This window comes from Nicotiana tabacum, chromosome 14 (genome assembly GCF_000715075.1).
Source record: "Nicotiana tabacum cultivar K326 chromosome 14, ASM71507v2, whole genome shotgun sequence".
Taxonomy (NCBI): domain Eukaryota; kingdom Viridiplantae; phylum Streptophyta; class Magnoliopsida; order Solanales; family Solanaceae; genus Nicotiana; species Nicotiana tabacum.
Window position 1 is genome coordinate 10,824,359 of NC_134093.1, and position 19,895 is coordinate 10,844,253.

Consider the following 19,895-nt stretch of genomic DNA (forward strand, 5'->3'; position numbering starts at 1 on the left):
AAAGGGAAAATGTCCATATAATATCTTGCAGAATAGCAATCAAATTTAAACAACAATACCTTCCTTAAAAAGAAAAGAGAAATTATGGTCCCCCTTCACCTTTTCATACCCGACAGTTTTATGGTTTGGTAGTTGAATCCAAAGCAGCCGACTTAGTCTTTTTTTGGTACTCGTTTTGGACTAACTAATATGAATTTGTGAGGTAGAACGTCGATAAAGAGAAAAAATACTTTCTAACAAGAGCTTTTTCATTCATATAGTTCGAATTCGAGGGTTCTCATTAAGGATGAAATGGTTCTATCGTTTTCCTACAATCCTTTCAAAAAAAATGGAAGACGAATTTGGACTTATTATTGGTTCAAATTAATTATAAACATCAAAGATTAATTATAAATAGTTACTCTTAGTTTTTTAGTATTTTCATTTATATATTCCATAAAGATTTTGCTACGTATATGAACTTTCCTATCATTTTCATCTTTTTCTCTTTTCGTTTCTTACTCTTTCTTTTTCTATTCTTTCTATTTTGTTTCACTTAAGTTTCCACTTTTTTAGTACAAATATTTACTTTTTCAACACGAGACAACTAAGAAGACCATAATACCAAACTATTTTTTTTTAACTTCTTAGAACAATACAAACATGTACATATAATATTGTATGTACAACAAACACTTTAAGTGCATATTTTATTCTAACAAATATCACCACTCAGCTTCTGTGATGGCTAAGCATAACATGTATTCTATCAAAATCTCAAAAAAGAAAAAAATTTAGTCCACTAAAATTTGTTCAATTATTAAGTCCACTAAACTCCATATGTCCTCTAAAAAATTAGATATGAGAAGTTTCATTATAACAACCAATTAACCATAAACTAAACAGATGGAATAGTTGTATTTAATACTTCATTACATTTGTTAGAAATTTATTCAAAATGTAAAGTACTTGAAAATCTCGAAGCCAATGCGTATTAACTAAGAATAGAATACAATTAAATGAAAAGATGATGAATATAAAACATAATTAACTAATCAGTCCTCTCTTCTATCCATATTATTTGTCTTTTACAATTTTTCTACAATTCTTAAAGAAAGACATTTAATAGTCTTAATCATAAGACAATTTCTCTAAGTTACGTTTCACTCAATTAACACTACTAATTGGAGCACTAAGTGTAAATTTGAAAAATAAGGTACTATAATAAATGACTTTTTGTTTTCTTGCAATATTAAATATTTTAAACTAATTTTAATTTTGATAAAAAGACTAATATTTGGGACTAGAAACCGGAGTGAGTATTAAAGATTAGTTAATTTGATTGATATATTAGTTGGTTGTCATAAGACATGAAAGGAAATTAGTTTTTCAAAATCTATTACTCGCTCGTTCCTTCGAATTTATGTGAACCTGTTTGAATGAGCACAAAGTTTAAGAAAAAATAAATACTTTTAGAATTTATGGTTCTAAACAATTCAAAAAGGGGCCAGAGTATTTGTGTGATTATAAAAGTATGTTTAAGTAAAATTATTTCCAAATTTAGAATGATTATTCTTTTTGGAACGGATAAAAAAAAAAATACCACTAATCATCAATTCCGGTCTTTGCGTACTCCCTTAGCTGAACCGGTCAGTCCCGGTCCATCCGATTTTTATAAATCCCGATTCTCCTCTCCTTCACAGGTTTTCTACACTGCAGCAAAACAGCACTTACAATTAATTCTCTGTTGAGTTCTCCGGCAATCGTCAACCGGCGGCGAGTAAAAGTAATCTCATTCTCTCTCTAACGACTCGTAACTCCATGTTTTCAGCTTTCAGTGAAATCCTCTAATATTTTAGGTTTTTTTTTTTTTGCGTGTTTGAATTTGATTGTGAGAGAATTGATTTTAGGGTTGTCGAAAGGGAATTTGTTTTATGTTTTGTTTTACAGTTCTATTGTGATATTAAAAGGAAAATTATTGAATTTGGAAATAAAAATCATTTTATTTTTAGACTTTTCTTCAGTTGCATTTTGTTTGACGTAGTCACTGACAACTTTTTTCTTTGACTAAGATTATATTAATCGTTTTAATACATTTATTTTAATTTTCTAAACATCATATAAATGACTATTTATTTGTAGTATATATATTTTAATCCAACCCCAGCTATGCAATTCACACACGTCTTTTCTGAGTATATATAAACCTCTTGTTTTAGTTTCATAGGATCCTTGTACTATTTTCTTGAGCTGAAAGAAATCAACTTTACTGGTTACTATTTATTTCATACTCATTAAGGTATTGTGATTCTTTCTTCAGTTTGTTGCTAAGAATCTTGGTATGATATAAGAATTAAAGAGTCCCCTCCCGAGTAGTATAAATTGATCGCATTCAAGGGTGTGGCCTAGTGGTTAATGAAGTGGCATGAAAGCCATGAGTCTTAGGTTCGAATCCATCTGTCTAAGTCTGGGTGGACAGAGTTATGAGGTATTTGGAGAAAATAAAAAAGTAAAATCTAGTTACTGTTTTAAGGTGTTATTTTTTTGGGCTATTTACAAAAGTTTCTTCTTTATCAATTTAGGCATCTTTTGAGTTAATTGGTCAGTTCAAATATTGGGGTTTATGAGGCTTTGAATCGCTAAGTATTTTTTATTTTTTTATTTTTTTATTTTTTTTATTTTTTTTTGTTTGTAATTCTCATGTGCTTATCACAAGGGTTCCTCTTTTTTTTCCCCTTTCTCTTTCTGACATTTTCTTTGCTGCTAAACAAGATATGGAAGTAGTGGTGATGTTTTACTGTTCTGTGATAATAGTCCTTTGTCGGTTTTGTTTGTACAGACTTGTAATCATGGCTAGGAAGATGCTGATTGATGGAGAGTTGGACAAACCCGGTCAAGAAGAACAGCACTATGACTTTGATTTGTTCGTAATAGGCGCTGGAAGTGGTGGGGTTCGAGCTGGTCGATTTTCAGCCCAATATGGAGCTAAGGTATATAGTACTTCTGCAATTTGTTTATGGTTCATATTTTTCTAATTTAATGTTGTTTAGTAGTTAGTTCGAAACAATGAATCGGAGTCTTTGGGATCTTTCCATTCAACTGTAGCTTTAAGGTCACTTGAAATGGTTGAATTTTAATTGGTTTTGCTGATGGATATGGCAAATTGAAATATATGGTGAAGCTAATAAATGTTTGCCCCAGGGTTTATTTGTTGGTTATTTGGTCTTAGCGTCTTTATCATACATGAGCCATGAATTTCCATTCACATTATTGAAGAACAATGGCAAGCAGAATAAGTACCGAGTTATAATGATTTGTCCCCTTATTTATTGGTTTGAGTTTGCCTGAGCCGAGGATCTCTTGAAAACAATCTCTCTACCTGCACAAGGTAGGGGTAAGGTTTGGGTACACACTAATTTCCCCAATCCCATATATACCCTCCCCAGACCTCATATGTGGGACTGGGCATGTTGTTGTTGTTGTTGTTGTTATTGTTATTGGTTTCAGCGGTCTCTTCTGTACTAGCTTGACCTGATAATTGATGCCCATCATAAGTCATGACTATTCTATTCAGGTGGTATTTTAAGCTTCTCTTTGTGGAACTCACTTAAACAGAGCCTTAAGACTAGAATGATCTAGTCATAGATGGGTGGATGGAGAAACCAGTATAATCACATATTCATTAATTTAAGATGCAGCATCTTTAAGGTCTTATTCATCTGATGGCTTTAGCTGTTGGATTCCATTAACTGAAGCAATTTATAAGCAACATGCTTGATTAGAAATTTTGATGTTTTTATTTTCTCTCTTTCTCAAGGGTTGTGCTTTCAGTTGGTTCTGTTATATATGGTGATACATGTTTTTTCTTATTCCTTGGCAGTTCTTACCACACATGTTTACTTATCTGCTTTTAGTCCTTGAAAAGAACTCTTTCAGTTTTCCTTTTCTCAAGAATTTGATATTGGTGTTTGAAGGTTGCGATCTGTGAGCTTCCATTTCATCCTATCAGCTCTGAACTTAGTGGGGGAGTTGGTGGAACGTAAGTTTATCATGCTTTGGCTTATAGCCTTTTAAGTTGCAGACCATTTTGTGTTTATGGCTTTTTTTGTGTTAGTTATAACTACAATTGAAAATGGGCTCTCTTTCTTGTAGTCTGTATGTTGCCTGTTAAGAATAAAGATTGCTCCTCATAAAACAATAATTATCATGTGGTAGGAACATTTGGTAGCAGTATGAGAATATACTATCTCCCTTATCAAAAAAAATGAGAATATACTATCTTGAGTATCATCCATGCATATTTTTGAATTAAAAGAAATATTAGTGGACCAGCTTATTCTGCACAATAAAGTAATATCGTATGCCACTATGGGAACATTGAAGATGTTGTCTGTGAGGAATACAAAATTATCCATACTTAACACATACCAGTATAACTGTTACTTCTAAATTCTAATTAGGTACAAGTTTGTTTTATGGAAGTGACTTTTCAGAGTTTAGTTATGTATATAAGAAGGTTAAAAATTGCAGAACAAAATTCTACAATTTTTAATAAATATATCATTATATGTGACATTCATTGAGATTTTCATCTCTTGTTCCATCAATGTTAAGTAATGGAGCTCTGTGATAGAAGAGTTTGCAAGTTTTCCTATCAGCTATTAGATTCATTATTGAACCAAAGGGAAATCTATGTCAAGTTTCTTTAAGTTAGTCAATTGTTCTTGATAGTAAAACTTAAGTCCTACTTTCATTTTGTGCAGGTGTGTTATTCGTGGTTGTGTTCCTAAAAAGATTTTGGTTTATGGAGCAGCCTATGGGCCGGAGCTGGAGGTGAAACTTTACACCTACAAAATAGTTTGGCTTACAGAGCTACCTATTTCTATTTCTCCACCTCTTACCTTAGTTTGAGAACACATAGAGTGTATGGGATATGGGTAATTTGGTCCCTTAATGCTTTTGGGTGACCTGCAGGATGCAAGGAATTATGGATGGGAAGTGAATGAGAGAGTCAACTTCAACTGGAAGAAGCTTTTGCATAAGAAGGTAGTTTAAACTCCTTTGAGAACTGTAACTTTGTACGTGATGGACAGAGTCAGTACTTTATCTAAAATTCTGTTTTAGAACTTGTCATTTCTCTGAGGAAGTCCAGTGGAATAATTGTGGAAAGTTTGACCTCATCATATACAAGAAATTGAAAAAATTATTTTGATTGGAGTCAACATCATCTGGCAAAATAAAACACACAGTAGATAGCTTTTATACGGTATTCACTGTGGAGTCTATTATGTGGATGCCTCATCAAACTTATTTCTCTTACATGCAGAAACAGAAATTTCCACCTTTATACTAGCCCGTGTTTTCCTTTGAGTGATAATATAAATTCCAAAATACAAATTTTGCTAATGTTGTGTTGCAAACTTGCAGACCGAGGAGATTGTACGGTTAAATGGGATCTATAAGAGGCTACTTTCAAATGCAGGAGTTAAACTCTTTGAAGGTGAGGGAAGGGTGATAGGTCCAAATGAAGTTGAGGTAATTCAACTGGATGGCACCAAGATAAGCTATTCGGCGAAGCACATTCTAATTGCAACTGGTAGTAGGGCTCATCGTCCAGGAATTCCAGGACAGGTGAATCAGATTCTTCTAAAATTCACAATTATTGCTACAACCTGGTTGAATGGAGCTTAATCTTTCAGGAGCTTTGCTCCCTGGCATGCTCATTACATCTATGAAGAACTTGAATCTAGAATCTGTGTGAGATAACTTTAGTTGGAAGTTTAACAATCTGCTTGTTGATTATCTTGCTCCCTCCTCGGGCTCCTTCCTCCATGGTTTCTCTTCCATCTTTCTTTAAAAAATATAAGTTCCGTAGTTTCTCTTCTATCTTTTCTCTTTGCTATTTTGCTGATTGTATTATCTTGTCCCCTTCTTTTCCTTTGGTTATCTTGTTGCATCTAATTTGCTCTTTTCGATGTCTTTTACTATTGTCTTTCTTTATTGTTTACTATATGTTGTGCAAATAGGAGCTCGCCATAACTTCAGATGAAGCCTTGAGCTTGGAAGAGTTACCAAAGCGTGCTGTGATACTTGGCGGAGGGTTTGTACATATCCATATCTTTGTTTTATTGAATTCATTTCCATCGATGAATTAGGATGTGAAATATTATTTTTACTTACTTGGTCGCAGGTACATTGCTGTTGAGTTTGCTTCAATATGGCGAGGAATGGGTGCAACAGTGGATCTATGTTTCAGAAAGGAACTCCCACTGAGGTGAAAATATGTCTTATTGTTCATCATCTTTAATTCTATTTTTCTAAAAAGAGTAAGTGGGTTCTTATCGAAGTGAGACTACATTTCATTGAATAAACTGCACTATAATTATGTAAATCAAAGTTAAAAGAAAAATGCTATTCTAGTGAATCACTGTAAGACATGAAGTTTGGTGATTTCTGGTGATTATAATTTATAAATTTGTGACACCTCATGTGACATTGTTATGTTACCAAACTGAATTTGCAGAGGTTTTGATGATGAAATGCGAGCTGTAGTTGCAAGAAATCTAGAAGGCAGAGGAATCACTATGCATCCTTGCACGACATTGACTAAGGTACTTTGTTTCCATGGCTGTATAGAGGCTGAACAGCTTGTTTTTTGGTGCTAGTTCCACAAGGAATTATTGAATTTTTCTGCATATACATAAGGTTTTAGTCTTCACCAATTACAGTTTGATATGACAGGGAAAGAAGTAAGAGAGAAATTTTCATCCTCTTTGTCCAGTTTGAATTGGACTGGAAAAAAGCAGATAGTTTACATTGATTGGTTATCCGGCACGTTACTTTCTAATCGCACTAGCTATCCTCTACCTACCCCCATCCCACCCACCCCAAAACAAAGAAGGCACTACTTATCCTTTTATGTTATGTTCTACTCCATTTTACCTGTAAAAAGAAAGTTCTACTCTATTTACCCGAAGAAACGTTTTCTTGTTGATTTTCATTGCTATGATTTTATTGCATATGATTCAAGTAATTGCATTTCATATTTTCTAGCTCTAACTGCAATTTAATATTTCAGCTTGAAAAAACAGAGGATGGTATCAAAGTGCACACAGATCATGGTGAAGTGATAGTGGCAGATGTTGTGCTCTTTGCAACTGGTAATTTTATATCATGTATATAGTGAATAGAAGGGCTGAAGTCAGAAGATGGTGACCAAGTCCATTGGGTTGGTCAAAAATATATTTTGGCTGTCCAAGTATCCTCTCCTCAATCCTCACAAGTTAAACTCGCATCTGGGAATTAGGTTCAGCACTACCATCAAATATAAAAGTGATTCCCAGCCATTTTACCTCTGGTTTGATTGAAATTTCACGACCTATAACCAATATTTTGACATAAGTTCTGGAATATATTTTCCCTATTGTACAGAATAAAGCATCAAGAATGACAGAAAATAGCATTGCCTATAAATATTAAATATTGTTAATCCAGTCGCTTAGACTTGCAGTGGAATACAACTGGAAGTTCCACCTATTCTTTTCTCCCCTTTCTATATTCCTCTCTGTTGCCAAGACTAATATTGAACCATTTTCTAGTTACTTCAGTGCTTGTGTCTCTTAACATTGCCTTTTTATCCTTTTCTTAAAACTCCCTTTCTCTTTCGGAATATTCTAAGCAGCTCAGTACTATGTATTCCAGGCCGTCTCCCTAACACAAAAAGGTTGAATCTGGATGCTGTTGGTGTTGAGCTTGACAAGATGCAAGCCGTGAAGGTTATTAGAACATGCTTTATCCTATTTATCGAGTTCCCTAATTAGTTTCTTCATGAAAATCTATGAAATGATGATTGGTGGGGGATTGTGGGTTTTGTTAGATGTGGTCCACATATTTGCAAATGTGATACTGATTTGAGCTATAAAGTTGAACGTGAAGTTTCTCATTTTCAATGGCATAAGGTCATCTATTGAATGTGTTATGAGGAATGAGATCTGTTGAGGCACTTGCAGGACTTTAGGGTTAACTGAGTATAATTTATGTGAAGTGTTTAGTCTGGTGGTTTTATTCAGCTGGGTTACTTTTATGTTAATGTGCACCCCTGCTCAACCCGTCTGCTGATCCACCGCGCACATTGAAGAGTCTAAAACAAGGGGAAAAGTTGCATTATGAGTCTTTAAATGCTACTTCCTTTTTTCCAGTGTATGAAATTCTAACGTTAGTTGGTTTCCAATGCTAGTCACTATGCATGGTTCATGTCAGCCCGTCTGCTGATCCACCGCGCACGTTGAAGAGTCTAAAACAAGGGGAAAAGTTGCATTATGAGTCTTTAAATGCTACTTCCTTTTTTCCACTTTATGAAATTCTAACGTTAGTCGGTTTCCAATGCTAGTCACTATGCATGGTTGATGTGGTTTCTTAATTTCTCGCTTCTAAATTTTTGTCAAAAAAATTTCTTGCTTTTAAATTGATAATATTCATTATTTATATTCAGGACTAACTTAAGTTTATGAACAATTGCTTCTTTTTTTTTCAATCAAGAACAGTTGTTTTTTTTTATTTAGAATAATCTCATTGAGGCTGTCGAAAGAGTTTTAGTATACAAGTGGTATACTAAAGTAGAGAAATCGCAAAACAAATACTAACAATAAAAGAGTAGAGAACTTGCACATGAAAAAAGAGAGTAGAGAACTTGCACAAGAAAAAAGAGAGTAGAGAACTTGCACAAAGATATGGTTTTTTTTCAGATAACATCCAATTATTTATACTATCAGGAATCTTGTGGATGCACCAAAAATTAACTAGAAATAGAAGACATGCCTTCATCTTTACAGATCATTTTTCACACCTTCGAACACTCCCCTATTCCTTTCTGACTTTCTCTTCAAGGTGCCTAGAAAGAGCCAAATGGAGCTACATTCCCATGCTTTGCATCTTTTTTTCTATTTTGAGGGTTCAGCTGAACACCACATTCTCTACTGTAGCCAGCATTGCCCACTATATTTTGATAGATTCAAGACCGTCCGCCCCAACTGATTACCAACTTCGAAGTGTAGCAACTAATTCACGTCTTTAGTGCGTTTTCACATGTAGAAGATTGCCCCTCCCCTTTTATACTTCCAACCAAGTGAAAAACATACCTTGCTTGGCGCTCTATGAATCTATACTAGTTAAGATTGTTTTAAATTAACAAAAATCAATCGACCTATATCATCGAATCACGAATACACTCTTTCAGATAATATGATTTCGTTAATTTTCTCTAGCATCAGTTTTGTAAACATGCTTCTGTTTCATTCTGTAGTCAATATTTCCATTTTATTGATAACTGTTTAGCAAATTGCTGTATTTCCCAGTGAAGTAAAATATTTTTCATGTTATTGTCTTGAGAGATACCTCCATGTTCTGTTCCAGGTAGATGAGTACTCTCGCACCAATGTGCCTAGCATTTGGGCCATCGGTGATGTTACCAATCGCATGAATCTTACACCAGTTGCTTTGATGGAAGGAACCTGTTTTGCGGTAACTTTTTCTTATGCTCTTATCTGCTAAGTTTTTTTAGTTGACCTTAAGTTGGATTGTCGTGTTCGCTACGGTTGCGCTTGTTGTTGTCATCTGAAGGATAATTTGCTTACTTTTGTTGTGCTTCATGACTGCAGAAAACTGTTTTCGGCAGAAAACCTACCAAGCCTGACTACTCACATATCCCATGTGCGGTCTTCTGGTACCTGTTTGATTTCTTGACCCCCCCCCCCCCCCTCTTCCTAGTCCATTATTCTTTATCAGTATAATTCAAACTAGTATACTCTACTCCATCGGGGTAGGGGTAAGGTTTGCGTACACACTACCCTCCCCAGACCCCACTAGCGGGATTTCACTGGGTCGTTGTTGTTGTTGTATAATCAATTTGAAAACGATCTTCCATTATATAGTTGTTAGAGTTACCAAGTCTCTTTGAGCAAGTAAATAACTGTGACCATCCGTTCATAGAGAGCTGAGTTCTAGAGGGAAAAACATGACACCAAAGAAATTGCCTACTTGAATTCCATCTCATAGGACAGCTGATGTAAACATTCTCCAAAGAAATTGGCTTCTTGAGTTCAATCTCAAAGGAAAGCTTATGGAAACATTTTGTAAAATGGTTTGAGCACAGCAGAAGTGAGTACTTATTGGCGATCAAGTCTGTTAGAGTTTCTAACATAGGGAATAGCAGGTAGTTTATGTATGATTTTGGAGAATACTCAACTCATAAGTTAGCTTTTAGGGTTGAGTTAGACTTAAGATTCATTTTCTTTACATCATAACAAAGTCAGACCAATCCCTGTTATGTTTCCAGATGTTGCGCCCAAATTATGTTATCCACACTCCAGATGTCCAGTACTGAGCATATGAGGGTGTTAGAATATCTCACATAGGTTGAGGGAATGAGCTGTAGTCTCTTTATACAGTCCAGGACAATCCTCAAGTCATGAGCTAGTTTTTTGTGGTTGAGGTAGACCCAAAGTCCATTGTCTTTACAAAATTGATGTCAATTGATGAAAACCAGTCAACGAAGTTGATGATTCTAAGAAGACTGTGGGTGAATTCTTTTAGTGATACCAAATTATCTAGAGAAGAAAATTGACAATAAATACCAATAGTGGCAGTTACATTAGCTCGGAAGCGTCAGTGGATACTAGTTTTAATCAGTTCTCATTTTCTTTATCACGCTTTTGAAATTGGTTGCTTCAATGTTGTGAAGTAGGCCCTTACCTGGTAGAAAGTAGTTCTTTGTGGTTAATCACTAAGATTATAATCTCGTTTCATATTTTTTGTTGGACAGCATCCCGCCTCTTTCTGTTGTGGGGCTTGGCGAAGAACAGGCCATAGAGCAAGTAAATGGTGAAGTTTCAGTTTACACGTCAACATTCAATCCAATGAAGAACACCATTTCTGGGTACCCACCAAATTACTTTTTAATTTGCTGTCAGTAGGTTGCCCCGAATGAGTATCCATTAGAGTCCAATATGTTCAGCTAATTCTACTTCCTGGCGTTTAAATTGGTTCTTGTGTGCAAATAAGCTAAAGCTACAATGGTGACAGATTTTTCTTTTCAGTATCTTTTTAGTTGTTCAAAATGGTAATATCAGCATATGTTATGAGTACTGGATATTGGATAACTACAGGTTTCTTGTATGTCGCATTCATGTGATTGAACAACTGCAGTGTTGAATCTTGGAGCCGTGTTATGCATTAAATCTTGAGCAGTGTTTAATTAGGTTCTTCGACGGCATGATGTTTTGAATTTTACACTAATAAGAAGTACAACTGTGGCAACTAATTCCTAACATTCATGATGTCACAGACGACAAGAGAAGTCAGTAATGAAGCTTCTTGTTGAGGCCGAGACAGATAAAGTTTTGGGAGCATCCATGTGCGGTCCAGACGCACCAGAAATCATGCAGGCATGTATTTTCTGCGTCAATGCTGCATATAATTTGTTTGTACACTTACCTTTTCTATGTTTTTGGTAATTTCAACCTTGAATATTTCCTCTTTTATGAGTGCCAGGATGAGTTTCTCAACTGTGAATAATTTGAGTATTATGCCATGTAGTTGGTGTCATCTGAGTCTTCATGGCAGAATAAGACTGCTCAATTAATTCTCATCGTCGTCCAGGGTGGCATCCTTTTTGTTCCATAAAATTCTTGACAGCTTCCGTGTGACCTATAGGTCACGGGTTCGAGCCGTGGAATCAACCACTGATACTTGCATCAGGGTAGGCTGCCTACATCACACCCCTTGGGGTGCGGCCCTTCCCTGAACCCTGCGTGAATGCGGGATGATTCGTGCACCGGGCTGCCCTTTTTAAAAATTTTGACAGCTTCCATCATTAAGCGACCCTCAAACAATGTCCTTTTCTCCTGAAATCGCTCTCCCTTTTATGCTTCATAGTTCACATGTTTTTGCTGAATGTCCTACTTATAGATGTTGTGCCCCACTGCCTGTCATCTTTATATGCTATGCTTTCATGTTTTTGTTGATATGCATCCCGTGTGTGTTTTCATTCTTCCGCTCATCCTTTTTGTCCTCCAGGATGGTAAACCTCACCGCTGAAACCCCACATCCAGGTGTCCCAATAGTGGCTTACCCCACTTTGCTTCCTTAAGTGAACCTCTAAAACCTCATGGTTAGAGGTGGAGGGCCCTTAATATTAGGTTATCACTCACTTGTCTTCATTTTCCCTGCATCATTGCTTCCCTACATGCACTATGTGAGCAAGTTTTGCTACCTCTTTCTCCCACTATTGGCTCCAAAAAGGGAACATAAATCTTCAGTGATTTTTCTCCCCAGTGCCTAAGAAATTAGAATTGCTTTTTGATATGGAGATGGAAGAAGGGCGTCAATCTCGAAAAATGAAATATTTGATTTTTTTCTCTTCTTAATTTAAGTAAATAATAGAATCAAGTGACAATAGTGGCTTCTTCTGGGATGACAGATGAGCTTTAAATTTTCATCCTTAATGCCCCTCGTGGATTTCTTCCTTCTGCCATTACTCGAGGGTTTCTATATATTCATTCGCTTGACAAAATTTTTTTCTTCCTCTAACAGGGCATTGCCATTGCACTAAAGTGTGGAGCAACCAAGGAACAGTTTGACAGTACAGTAAGTCTTATATTATTGTTACGATATCTTCCTAAAAGACTACTAAGTTTTTACTAATAGAATTGTTGTAGAAGAAACAGAATCAATACTTGATTTCATAGAATCCGTCCAAGGCTAGAAGAGGGATATGTGTTTAGATTTTGCTCCCTCTATACGGATTTGTGAATAATATTTTTCACCTTTTCAAAAAAACTACTTCATAGAATGGTTGCCCTGTAGGCTGAATCCTCATCACTAAAGAATGGTGATATTGAGTTGTTTCGTGTTATTTTTGGTTTCAGTATTCTGTCTTCAATAACCAAGCTATATCATTTTCATTTATTTTCCTTCTGTTTATTACTCCAGGTGGGAATTCACCCTTCAGCTGCAGAAGAGTTTGTTACCATGCGTTCAGAGACGAGGCACGTCTCTTCAAACAAACCAAAGACAAATCTATGAAGATGTAAGATGTGATGAAACTATACTACCACATAGATGGACCTTTGAGGAAAAAAAAAAATACTTCGTGCAATATTTACATACATATGTACACGAAAAAGGGTAGTGAAAAATCTATTTAACCCTTCATAGTTTTTGCTACATGATGCAGTTTTTATTGGTTTAAAATATGTTAAAGAGGACCAACAGAGAATACTGGCAATAGTAACATCTGCATGTTGAACAAAACTAGTTTGGTTTTTGATAATTGTATTAGCAGTAAATTTTCACTTCGCAATGATTTGGTGACAATATTATAATATAATTTACGCCTTTAGTATCTCTATCATCTTCAATTTATAATTTTATCTTCTTGTGTACCTCTTCTGTTAATCACCAAAACTATTAAGGGTTTCTCTGTATTTTTATTATACACATTTATATGCGTGACACTATCATGAAATAAAATACAGTCAGACTTCGCTATAACATCCCCATATAACAATTATTTACTACAAAAGCTATATTCTTTTCAGAACCGATTTTTATGTTATAATATATATATCCTCTATAACAACACTTCACTATAGCAATAAAAAAATATTGAAACAAATGAGGTGGTTATAGAGAGGTTTGACTTGTCAATGTTGTTTTCTTTCTAGCCCCTCTTAAATATCCACGTATACAATTTATCTCTGGTCTATCTACCATCAAAGGTGAAGAATCAAAAGTAGAAAACTGAAATTGAGATGAATATACAACTGCACATATATATCCACTAAACTTGCATTATCTTTTTGCCTTCACAAACATCGCAAGTTACGAATCCATGACCTTCACAATAGGGACACTTCATTCCTTCATCTATCCATTCCATAAACTGCTAAAAAATTTCAAGATAAGTTTCTCAAGCAATATTGATAGAATTAAAAATAGCCATATAAACTACAGTTATGGAAAGGTTTCAGAGTCCTCTAACCTGTTCCTCAATATTTGGTTCACCGGTCCCATCACATTCTGCACAAAAATAGAAGTTAACAGAAGATGGCTTTAAAAGACGCGATTTTGCGCAAGGCGACCTCAAAGTTAGCCACGGGAACAGATGATCACAGACAATGACTAGCATTCCGATGTACCTCTGGTGAAAATTTAACAAGTTACAAATGTTCCTTGATTTGATCTTTCAACCGCTATAATTCTCATGGGGAAAACTTACATTAGTTTGCTATCACAAGAACAAAACAATGTATTCTGTATTGTGAGGATTCATCTACACTTGACTTGTTTTATGCTGGCTGTCCTACCTACTGGAAGATTTCCTCCTTTATCCAAGATTGATTGGCAATGTGAGCACTCACGTAGGCGGAGTTGCTACCACAATAATCAAGAAATTCCTTTTTTCATAAGTAGATCATTCTCACAGTGACTGTATTCACGTGTTTGCCATTGTTAACTACAATTTGGATTACTAATTATGAGAAACTCAGGCTTCGAAAAAGGATAATAATAACAATGATCTTTCTTTTACCCAAACAACGTGCATAGTAAGATAGGGCGGCATCATCAGAAGGTTTGACAATAATCCTCCCATTATTCCATTTTGAATAAAAAATTTCATGTTCTTCAAAAATTAGTACTAAAAAGTGCAAAGACGAGAAGGGACAGAGTATATACCCATGCATAACAGGCGACCTTCTCCGCGACAAGTAAGACACTTCGTGGTGGTACTGCCACCAGTAGTCTCCGCCGGTTTCCTACTTGTAGTAAGTCTGGAAGGTTCTTCCCATCGGTTCTCTCCAAGGAGAAAGACTCGATGATGTGACACCTCGGTTTCAGACACACTGTCTTCTTTCACAATTGTCTGCTGAACTTCCTCTATTTCCATGATAGATGCAACTGGGGCACCATTTGCACTAGTCTGAGGAGGAAAGGACAACATTGGATTATAAACCTTATTAGTCTGAGATTGCTTATGATTTTACAGGATGAATCTGAATTAAAACATTGGCAACTCACTATGATGATGTAGTTTCAGTAGAACTCAATCCATACGGGCAAAGAATGATAAACAAGAAAGAGCTGTCATGTTTATCATTGTGATCATGTGTATCCAAGTCTCGAATATGGTCACCTTATTTATGCTAATTACTCAATGACACTGTTTACCCTCAGTTCACATAGCCATTCACAACCATTTACTGAATAGGTTTCCCATTCACCACCACCCTTCCCCTCCCCGCCACACATAATGTATGCCGAATAAATAACAAAAAGTAAGTGGCTAGTATCTAAAAATTGCATTGAATGCATTCTCTGTTTTTTTTCAAATTCGCGTCATATGTTGATCAGAGAAAGAGGTTGCTAGACTGAAAAAAGAAGAAGAGAAAGTAAGCGGTGGAACTTAGAAAGAACAATTCTTCGCATGCAAGTTTATCAATGCCTCAGCTATTTCTAAAGTTCAAGAGCGCCAAATGTCCTTGAATTTAGCAACCTATTTGTTGGCAGGAGAGATTCGCTATCAAGTAATGCATACATCCATAATCATCTTTTGGTATTGACAATGTCAACCGCATTAGAATTAACTACAGTGGCAAAAAACTAGGTGCAACCAGTCCCTAATAATGATTAATTCGCCAAGCAGTTGTCATTTGTCAAAGGCAACAAATGGGTCAATTTCCTACCGTTTTAGAAAAATGCATAATTTTAGTCACAATGACTCGAATAATATGGATGCAACTACTGAATTTCATAGCTACATTTCTTTAGGATTTCCTGTGAATGACACATCAAGAAATAATCATGGAACAGTCTCATGGAAGAATGCTCATTCAAGACCAGACAGGGCCACGGCTTATACTCTACGATGATGTCAGATAAACCTCTTCACTTAGCCAAATTACAAAAAGAAAAGAAAAAGATAAACCAAATATCTGGGATTAAAAGAGGCTTCGACTTCAAAATTTGTAGGGAGCCAAAGATATCAGTATAGACCTCTGTTATGTTAGTTAGAAGGGATAACACACCTTTGCTTCAGTTCCATCTGGTTGTTTGGGATTTTCCCTCACTCCGTCAATATTTTGCACCATATATAATGTTTCAAGAAGTTCTGAAGTCATAATCCCATCTTCTGGGACACCAGATGAAGCCTGCCCAGGGGGATAGGAGAGAACATATGAATCATATGTATATTACACACAGCTAAGCCAAATATAATTTGAGACTTTCCTGAAAATAAGATGGAGCTTAGAACATACCTGCCAAGTTTTCACAGCACTCTCAGTCCCACTAGTGAAGCTGGAGAATTCCATATCTTCCTCACCGCAATAAAAACCCAATTTTAACAATTGTTCCTAAAAAGGAGAAGATGATTAGGTGACACACTAAATTAGAAGGATATAGAACCCACAAAGGAGAGAGATGGTTAAGTAAATAAAGCAAATCAAGAACTAATCCATGAAAATAAGCCATAACATATGTGTTTATGTGATCCAATGCCATCCAAGTTTCAGGAGTCCACAACACACAGAAAAACTAATATGAAGTTGACCACAGGGAATAAGGAAGTCGAATGTATGAAATTTTCTGTAATTGTCAATCCATTCACTTAAAAAAATAAACTCAAGTATAAATAGTGACTCCAGAACACAAGCAGTAATATTTCTCTCTACTGATCAAAATAAAAGGACAAGAGGCTATCCTCTGTGTCACATCCATGATACCTCAGTAAAATTAGCTTGATTAATCATAACACTGAAGAAGAGAGTCATAAAAATGCCAAAAGAAGGAAGTGACCATATGAAAATATTATGCTTTTGGTGTTGATGTATATCTGAGACAATAACACTTCTGGTTTTAGTTTCCTAATAATTAAGTTCATCTGGTCCTTATAATATCCTAGATATCAAAGGCCACCATTGAGGTATATATCTTGGACTACTTGGTGACACCGGTACAAGGACTACTACATGTTGATGAAGATCACATGACAGATAAGTGCTGCTGAAGGAAGAAAGAAAACCCAAGTATTGGGCAAATGAACAATTGGGCAGCAATGAAATGATGGAGCTTCTGTTATTGGAGGTATTTTAATGCAATGTTGAGATTGCCAAACAATTAAGCCAAGAAACAAAAATTAGTATGTTTAATAGTTTCGCAATTGTATTTTTGTCTCAAAGACTCCTACAACTGCTGAAAATCCATTATGAAGACACAGATTTATGGGTCAACCTGTAAATTTCAGGTGCCTGTATTGTGTTTCAGATATAATTTTCGCCAGTCCATCTATTCACTAGACTCTGCTGTGTAGCATGACATGAAACCAAAAACACCTTCCCACCCAACTCACCCTCCAGAAAAAATCGTTGCTAAATCTCCTTTTAAATTAATTACTCTATTTACACGTAGTTCTCATTACCTACAGGTTGCAAGTGACAGCTTCTTTAAGACTACAATCTATTTTGGCACTTGTTCTTTAAACGGATCCACGGTGTGGGATAATACTGGGTATGTTGTTGTTGTTGTTGTTCTTTAAACGGATCGACTGCATTAACGTAAGCCATACATCTACTATATGTCAAAATACAAAATAGAGCAAAGAATCAATCAAACAAGCAAGAGCAATGAATTCACTACTTTAATGTGATAAAAAAAAAATGGTAACTCTAAGTTAACAGACCTGCAGCAGTCGAACTTCATCTCCTTCAGATCCCTTTCTCAATGGCCGCCTCTTCTTGGCTTCTTTACCCTCTCTTTCTGATTCTTTAGGAACTTCCCTAATCACCTTCTCCTGCTCTATTGCTTCCTTAACTATAACCTCATTTTCTTTTGCTGCTTCTAAAATTAATGGCACAGATATCGACCCGCTTTCTGTAATCACATTAACGTTCTTTCCCAGCTCCCCCTCCTTTAGCAGCTAGAAAACCAAAGAGAAACACACAGGAAAAAAAGATTTCATGTATGCACTAACAGTAAAACTGTTCAAAAACATAAAAACATCAAGTTAAAAGAAAAAATATGCTCTCCAATGACTAGAAAATCTTTCATTTTGTTTTTATTTGTGTTTGTTTTCCTTAAATTCTCAAAGCAACGGTAACACATTTACCAAGATCCAAGCATCACTTGAAACCAAACAAGCAAATCATGAATAATTTACCAATAGATTGCCATTTTACTAATCTCAGAAATTCGTGAAATTGTAGAACTTTAGTTTAAAGAAGGTGAAATTTTTCCAAGTTGAATTTCTAAAAAAAGAAAACGAGAAAAAAAATTTAAAGCCTCAAATGCATAAAATTTGATACTAATAAAGTTTAATAAACATGATCACACTCTAAAGAGTATACTGCTGTTTATTTTTTTGGATCATGAAAATGATACCACTATACTAATTATCTAAAAAGAAGTTAATAGAGGCCTTTATTATTAGAGTTTAAGTTCTATATACTAACGGTAAATAATCAATTAGTCTCTTCATAATCATTAAATGGCAACTTGGTAAACATAGTAATTAACCTGCTATCACGTGTTAAAATTCACTGAGGTAAATAGTCAATTCTTTCAATGAAAAGATAACTAAGTCTAAATAATCAATTCTAATGAAGCAATAATCATGGTATAAATCCAGAATTATGATCGAAAGAGCTTTTAGTAAAATATTAAGTAAATCAGTTTTAATAATCCAACTGGCCCTAAATTGGATGGTGTGGATTAGTCAAATAGATCCAGATGTACCACACACCTGCAATAATTTAGCAATATTAGCAACAGTCTCAGTTACAGAAGTTTCTGGAAGAGAATTCATCCTATTCTCAACCTCCTTTAAACGGAGCTGTAAACTCTGAATTTGGAGCAACAAAGCTTCTCGTTCTGCTTCCCACCGTTTCTCTTCCCTTAACCACCGCGCCTCCTCCCTCAACCACCGCTGCTCCTCCCTTAACCACCGCGATTCCTCCCGTTCCGGCAAACTACTATAGCAAATGTGAGATACTGAGAGCGAAGTTGTTGAGGAGTACTGTGGGGAGAGAAATGAAGTTGAAGTGTGCGTTTGGTGTGAAAGTGAGAGGGATTTTGGTGTGTTGTTGTTCTGTGGGATAATGTGGAAACTCAGTGGTAGTGAAGATGCCATTGATGTACTGTTAGAGAACTTGAGATTTTTGTTCAGTTATTTTGTTAACGGTTTTTATAGGATAATGGGAAATTGTGCTATCATGCGCAGATCTAATCTTTTTCATTTTTTTCATTTTTTAAAATTCTTTATCATATATACACATTTTTGTAAAGTTATTTATATGTAATTTTTATAATCTAACTCAAACGTAGTGAAGCCATTAGCTATCGTGAAATGTATATTTTTAGCCGCTTCCAAAAAATATATTATATGAGTTGGGTCGTAATCTTTTTTTTGTTGTTAGTTTGTTCTTCTGTAGTAATCAGTTTAATTGGCAGATCAAACTAATAAAACTTTTCTTTTTAGCTAATTTAAAATGAGTTTGGTCATAATCTTTTTTTTTTTTGTATCAAGATAGATGGGTGAATCAGTTTAGACGAAATATAGATTATAACTCAACCTACCCAACTTAAGATTATATCAAACAAACCACACCAAAAAACTTTTATTTCATTTTTTCAAAGATTTACTAATTCATAAGTGTTGGCTGTTGGGTTAACTTGATTATTCACACTGCTTCTGGAGGTAGGAAAGAGAGAAAAAAGGGAAATAATTCATTTCCAGCTTCCTTTTTTTCATTTAATAAACTGAACAAGAAACCTCAATACACATTGGTTTCAATTCACTTCCTTTTGGTATCTTCCAGAGAGATAGAATGTCAACTATTGCTCGAGATTGAGCTTAAAAAACTTGT

The 19,895-nt window shown here is 35.2% G+C and overlaps 2 protein-coding genes across 6 annotated transcripts; one reads left to right on the plus strand and one right to left on the minus strand.

Annotated features, from left to right (window-relative positions):
• The first annotated feature begins 1,627 nt into the window (after window positions 1-1,627).
• On the plus strand, window positions 1,628-13,378 carry LOC107777121 (glutathione reductase, chloroplastic). Of its 3 annotated transcripts, none has more exons than XM_016597116.2 (17): window positions 1,628-1,765; window positions 2,819-2,969; window positions 3,954-4,018; window positions 4,743-4,812; window positions 4,954-5,025; window positions 5,407-5,610; window positions 6,006-6,079; window positions 6,170-6,253; window positions 6,503-6,590; window positions 7,058-7,139; window positions 7,681-7,754; window positions 9,391-9,498; window positions 9,636-9,700; window positions 10,799-10,912; window positions 11,321-11,420; window positions 12,568-12,621; window positions 12,967-13,378. In XM_016597116.2, the coding sequence occupies exons 2-17, from the start codon at window positions 2,829-2,831 to the stop codon at window positions 13,057-13,059; spliced, it is 1,488 nt and encodes a 495-aa protein (XP_016452602.1). In that variant the 5' UTR covers window positions 1,628-1,765; window positions 2,819-2,828; the 3' UTR covers window positions 13,060-13,378. The 3 variants fall into 3 exon arrangements, with proteins under 3 accessions (XP_016452602.1, XP_016452607.1, XP_016452597.1); XM_016597121.2 differs by lacking the exon at window positions 1,628-1,765 and adding an exon at window positions 2,143-2,278; XM_016597111.2 differs by lacking the exon at window positions 1,628-1,765 and adding an exon at window positions 2,444-2,467.
• A 168-nt stretch (window positions 13,379-13,546) lies between these two features.
• LOC107777139 (protein disulfide isomerase pTAC5, chloroplastic) lies at window positions 13,547-19,215 on the minus strand. 3 transcript variants are annotated; one of them, XM_016597129.2, is made up of 7 exons: window positions 18,773-19,215; window positions 17,714-17,950; window positions 16,293-16,388; window positions 16,062-16,184; window positions 14,713-14,956; window positions 14,018-14,055; window positions 13,547-13,921 (listed from the first exon to the last, which is right to left on the minus strand). In XM_016597129.2, exons 1-7 carry the CDS (start codon window positions 19,157-19,159, stop codon window positions 13,817-13,819), a joined length of 1,230 nt encoding a protein of 409 aa, XP_016452615.1. In that variant the 5' UTR covers window positions 19,160-19,215; the 3' UTR covers window positions 13,547-13,816. The 3 variants fall into 3 exon arrangements, with proteins under 3 accessions (XP_016452615.1, XP_016452623.1, XP_016452628.1); XM_016597137.2 differs by having other exon boundaries at window positions 13,547-13,918; window positions 18,773-19,213; XM_016597142.2 differs by lacking the exons at window positions 13,547-13,921; window positions 14,018-14,055 and adding an exon at window positions 14,056-14,176.
• Between the last annotated feature and the right edge of the window lie 680 nt (window positions 19,216-19,895).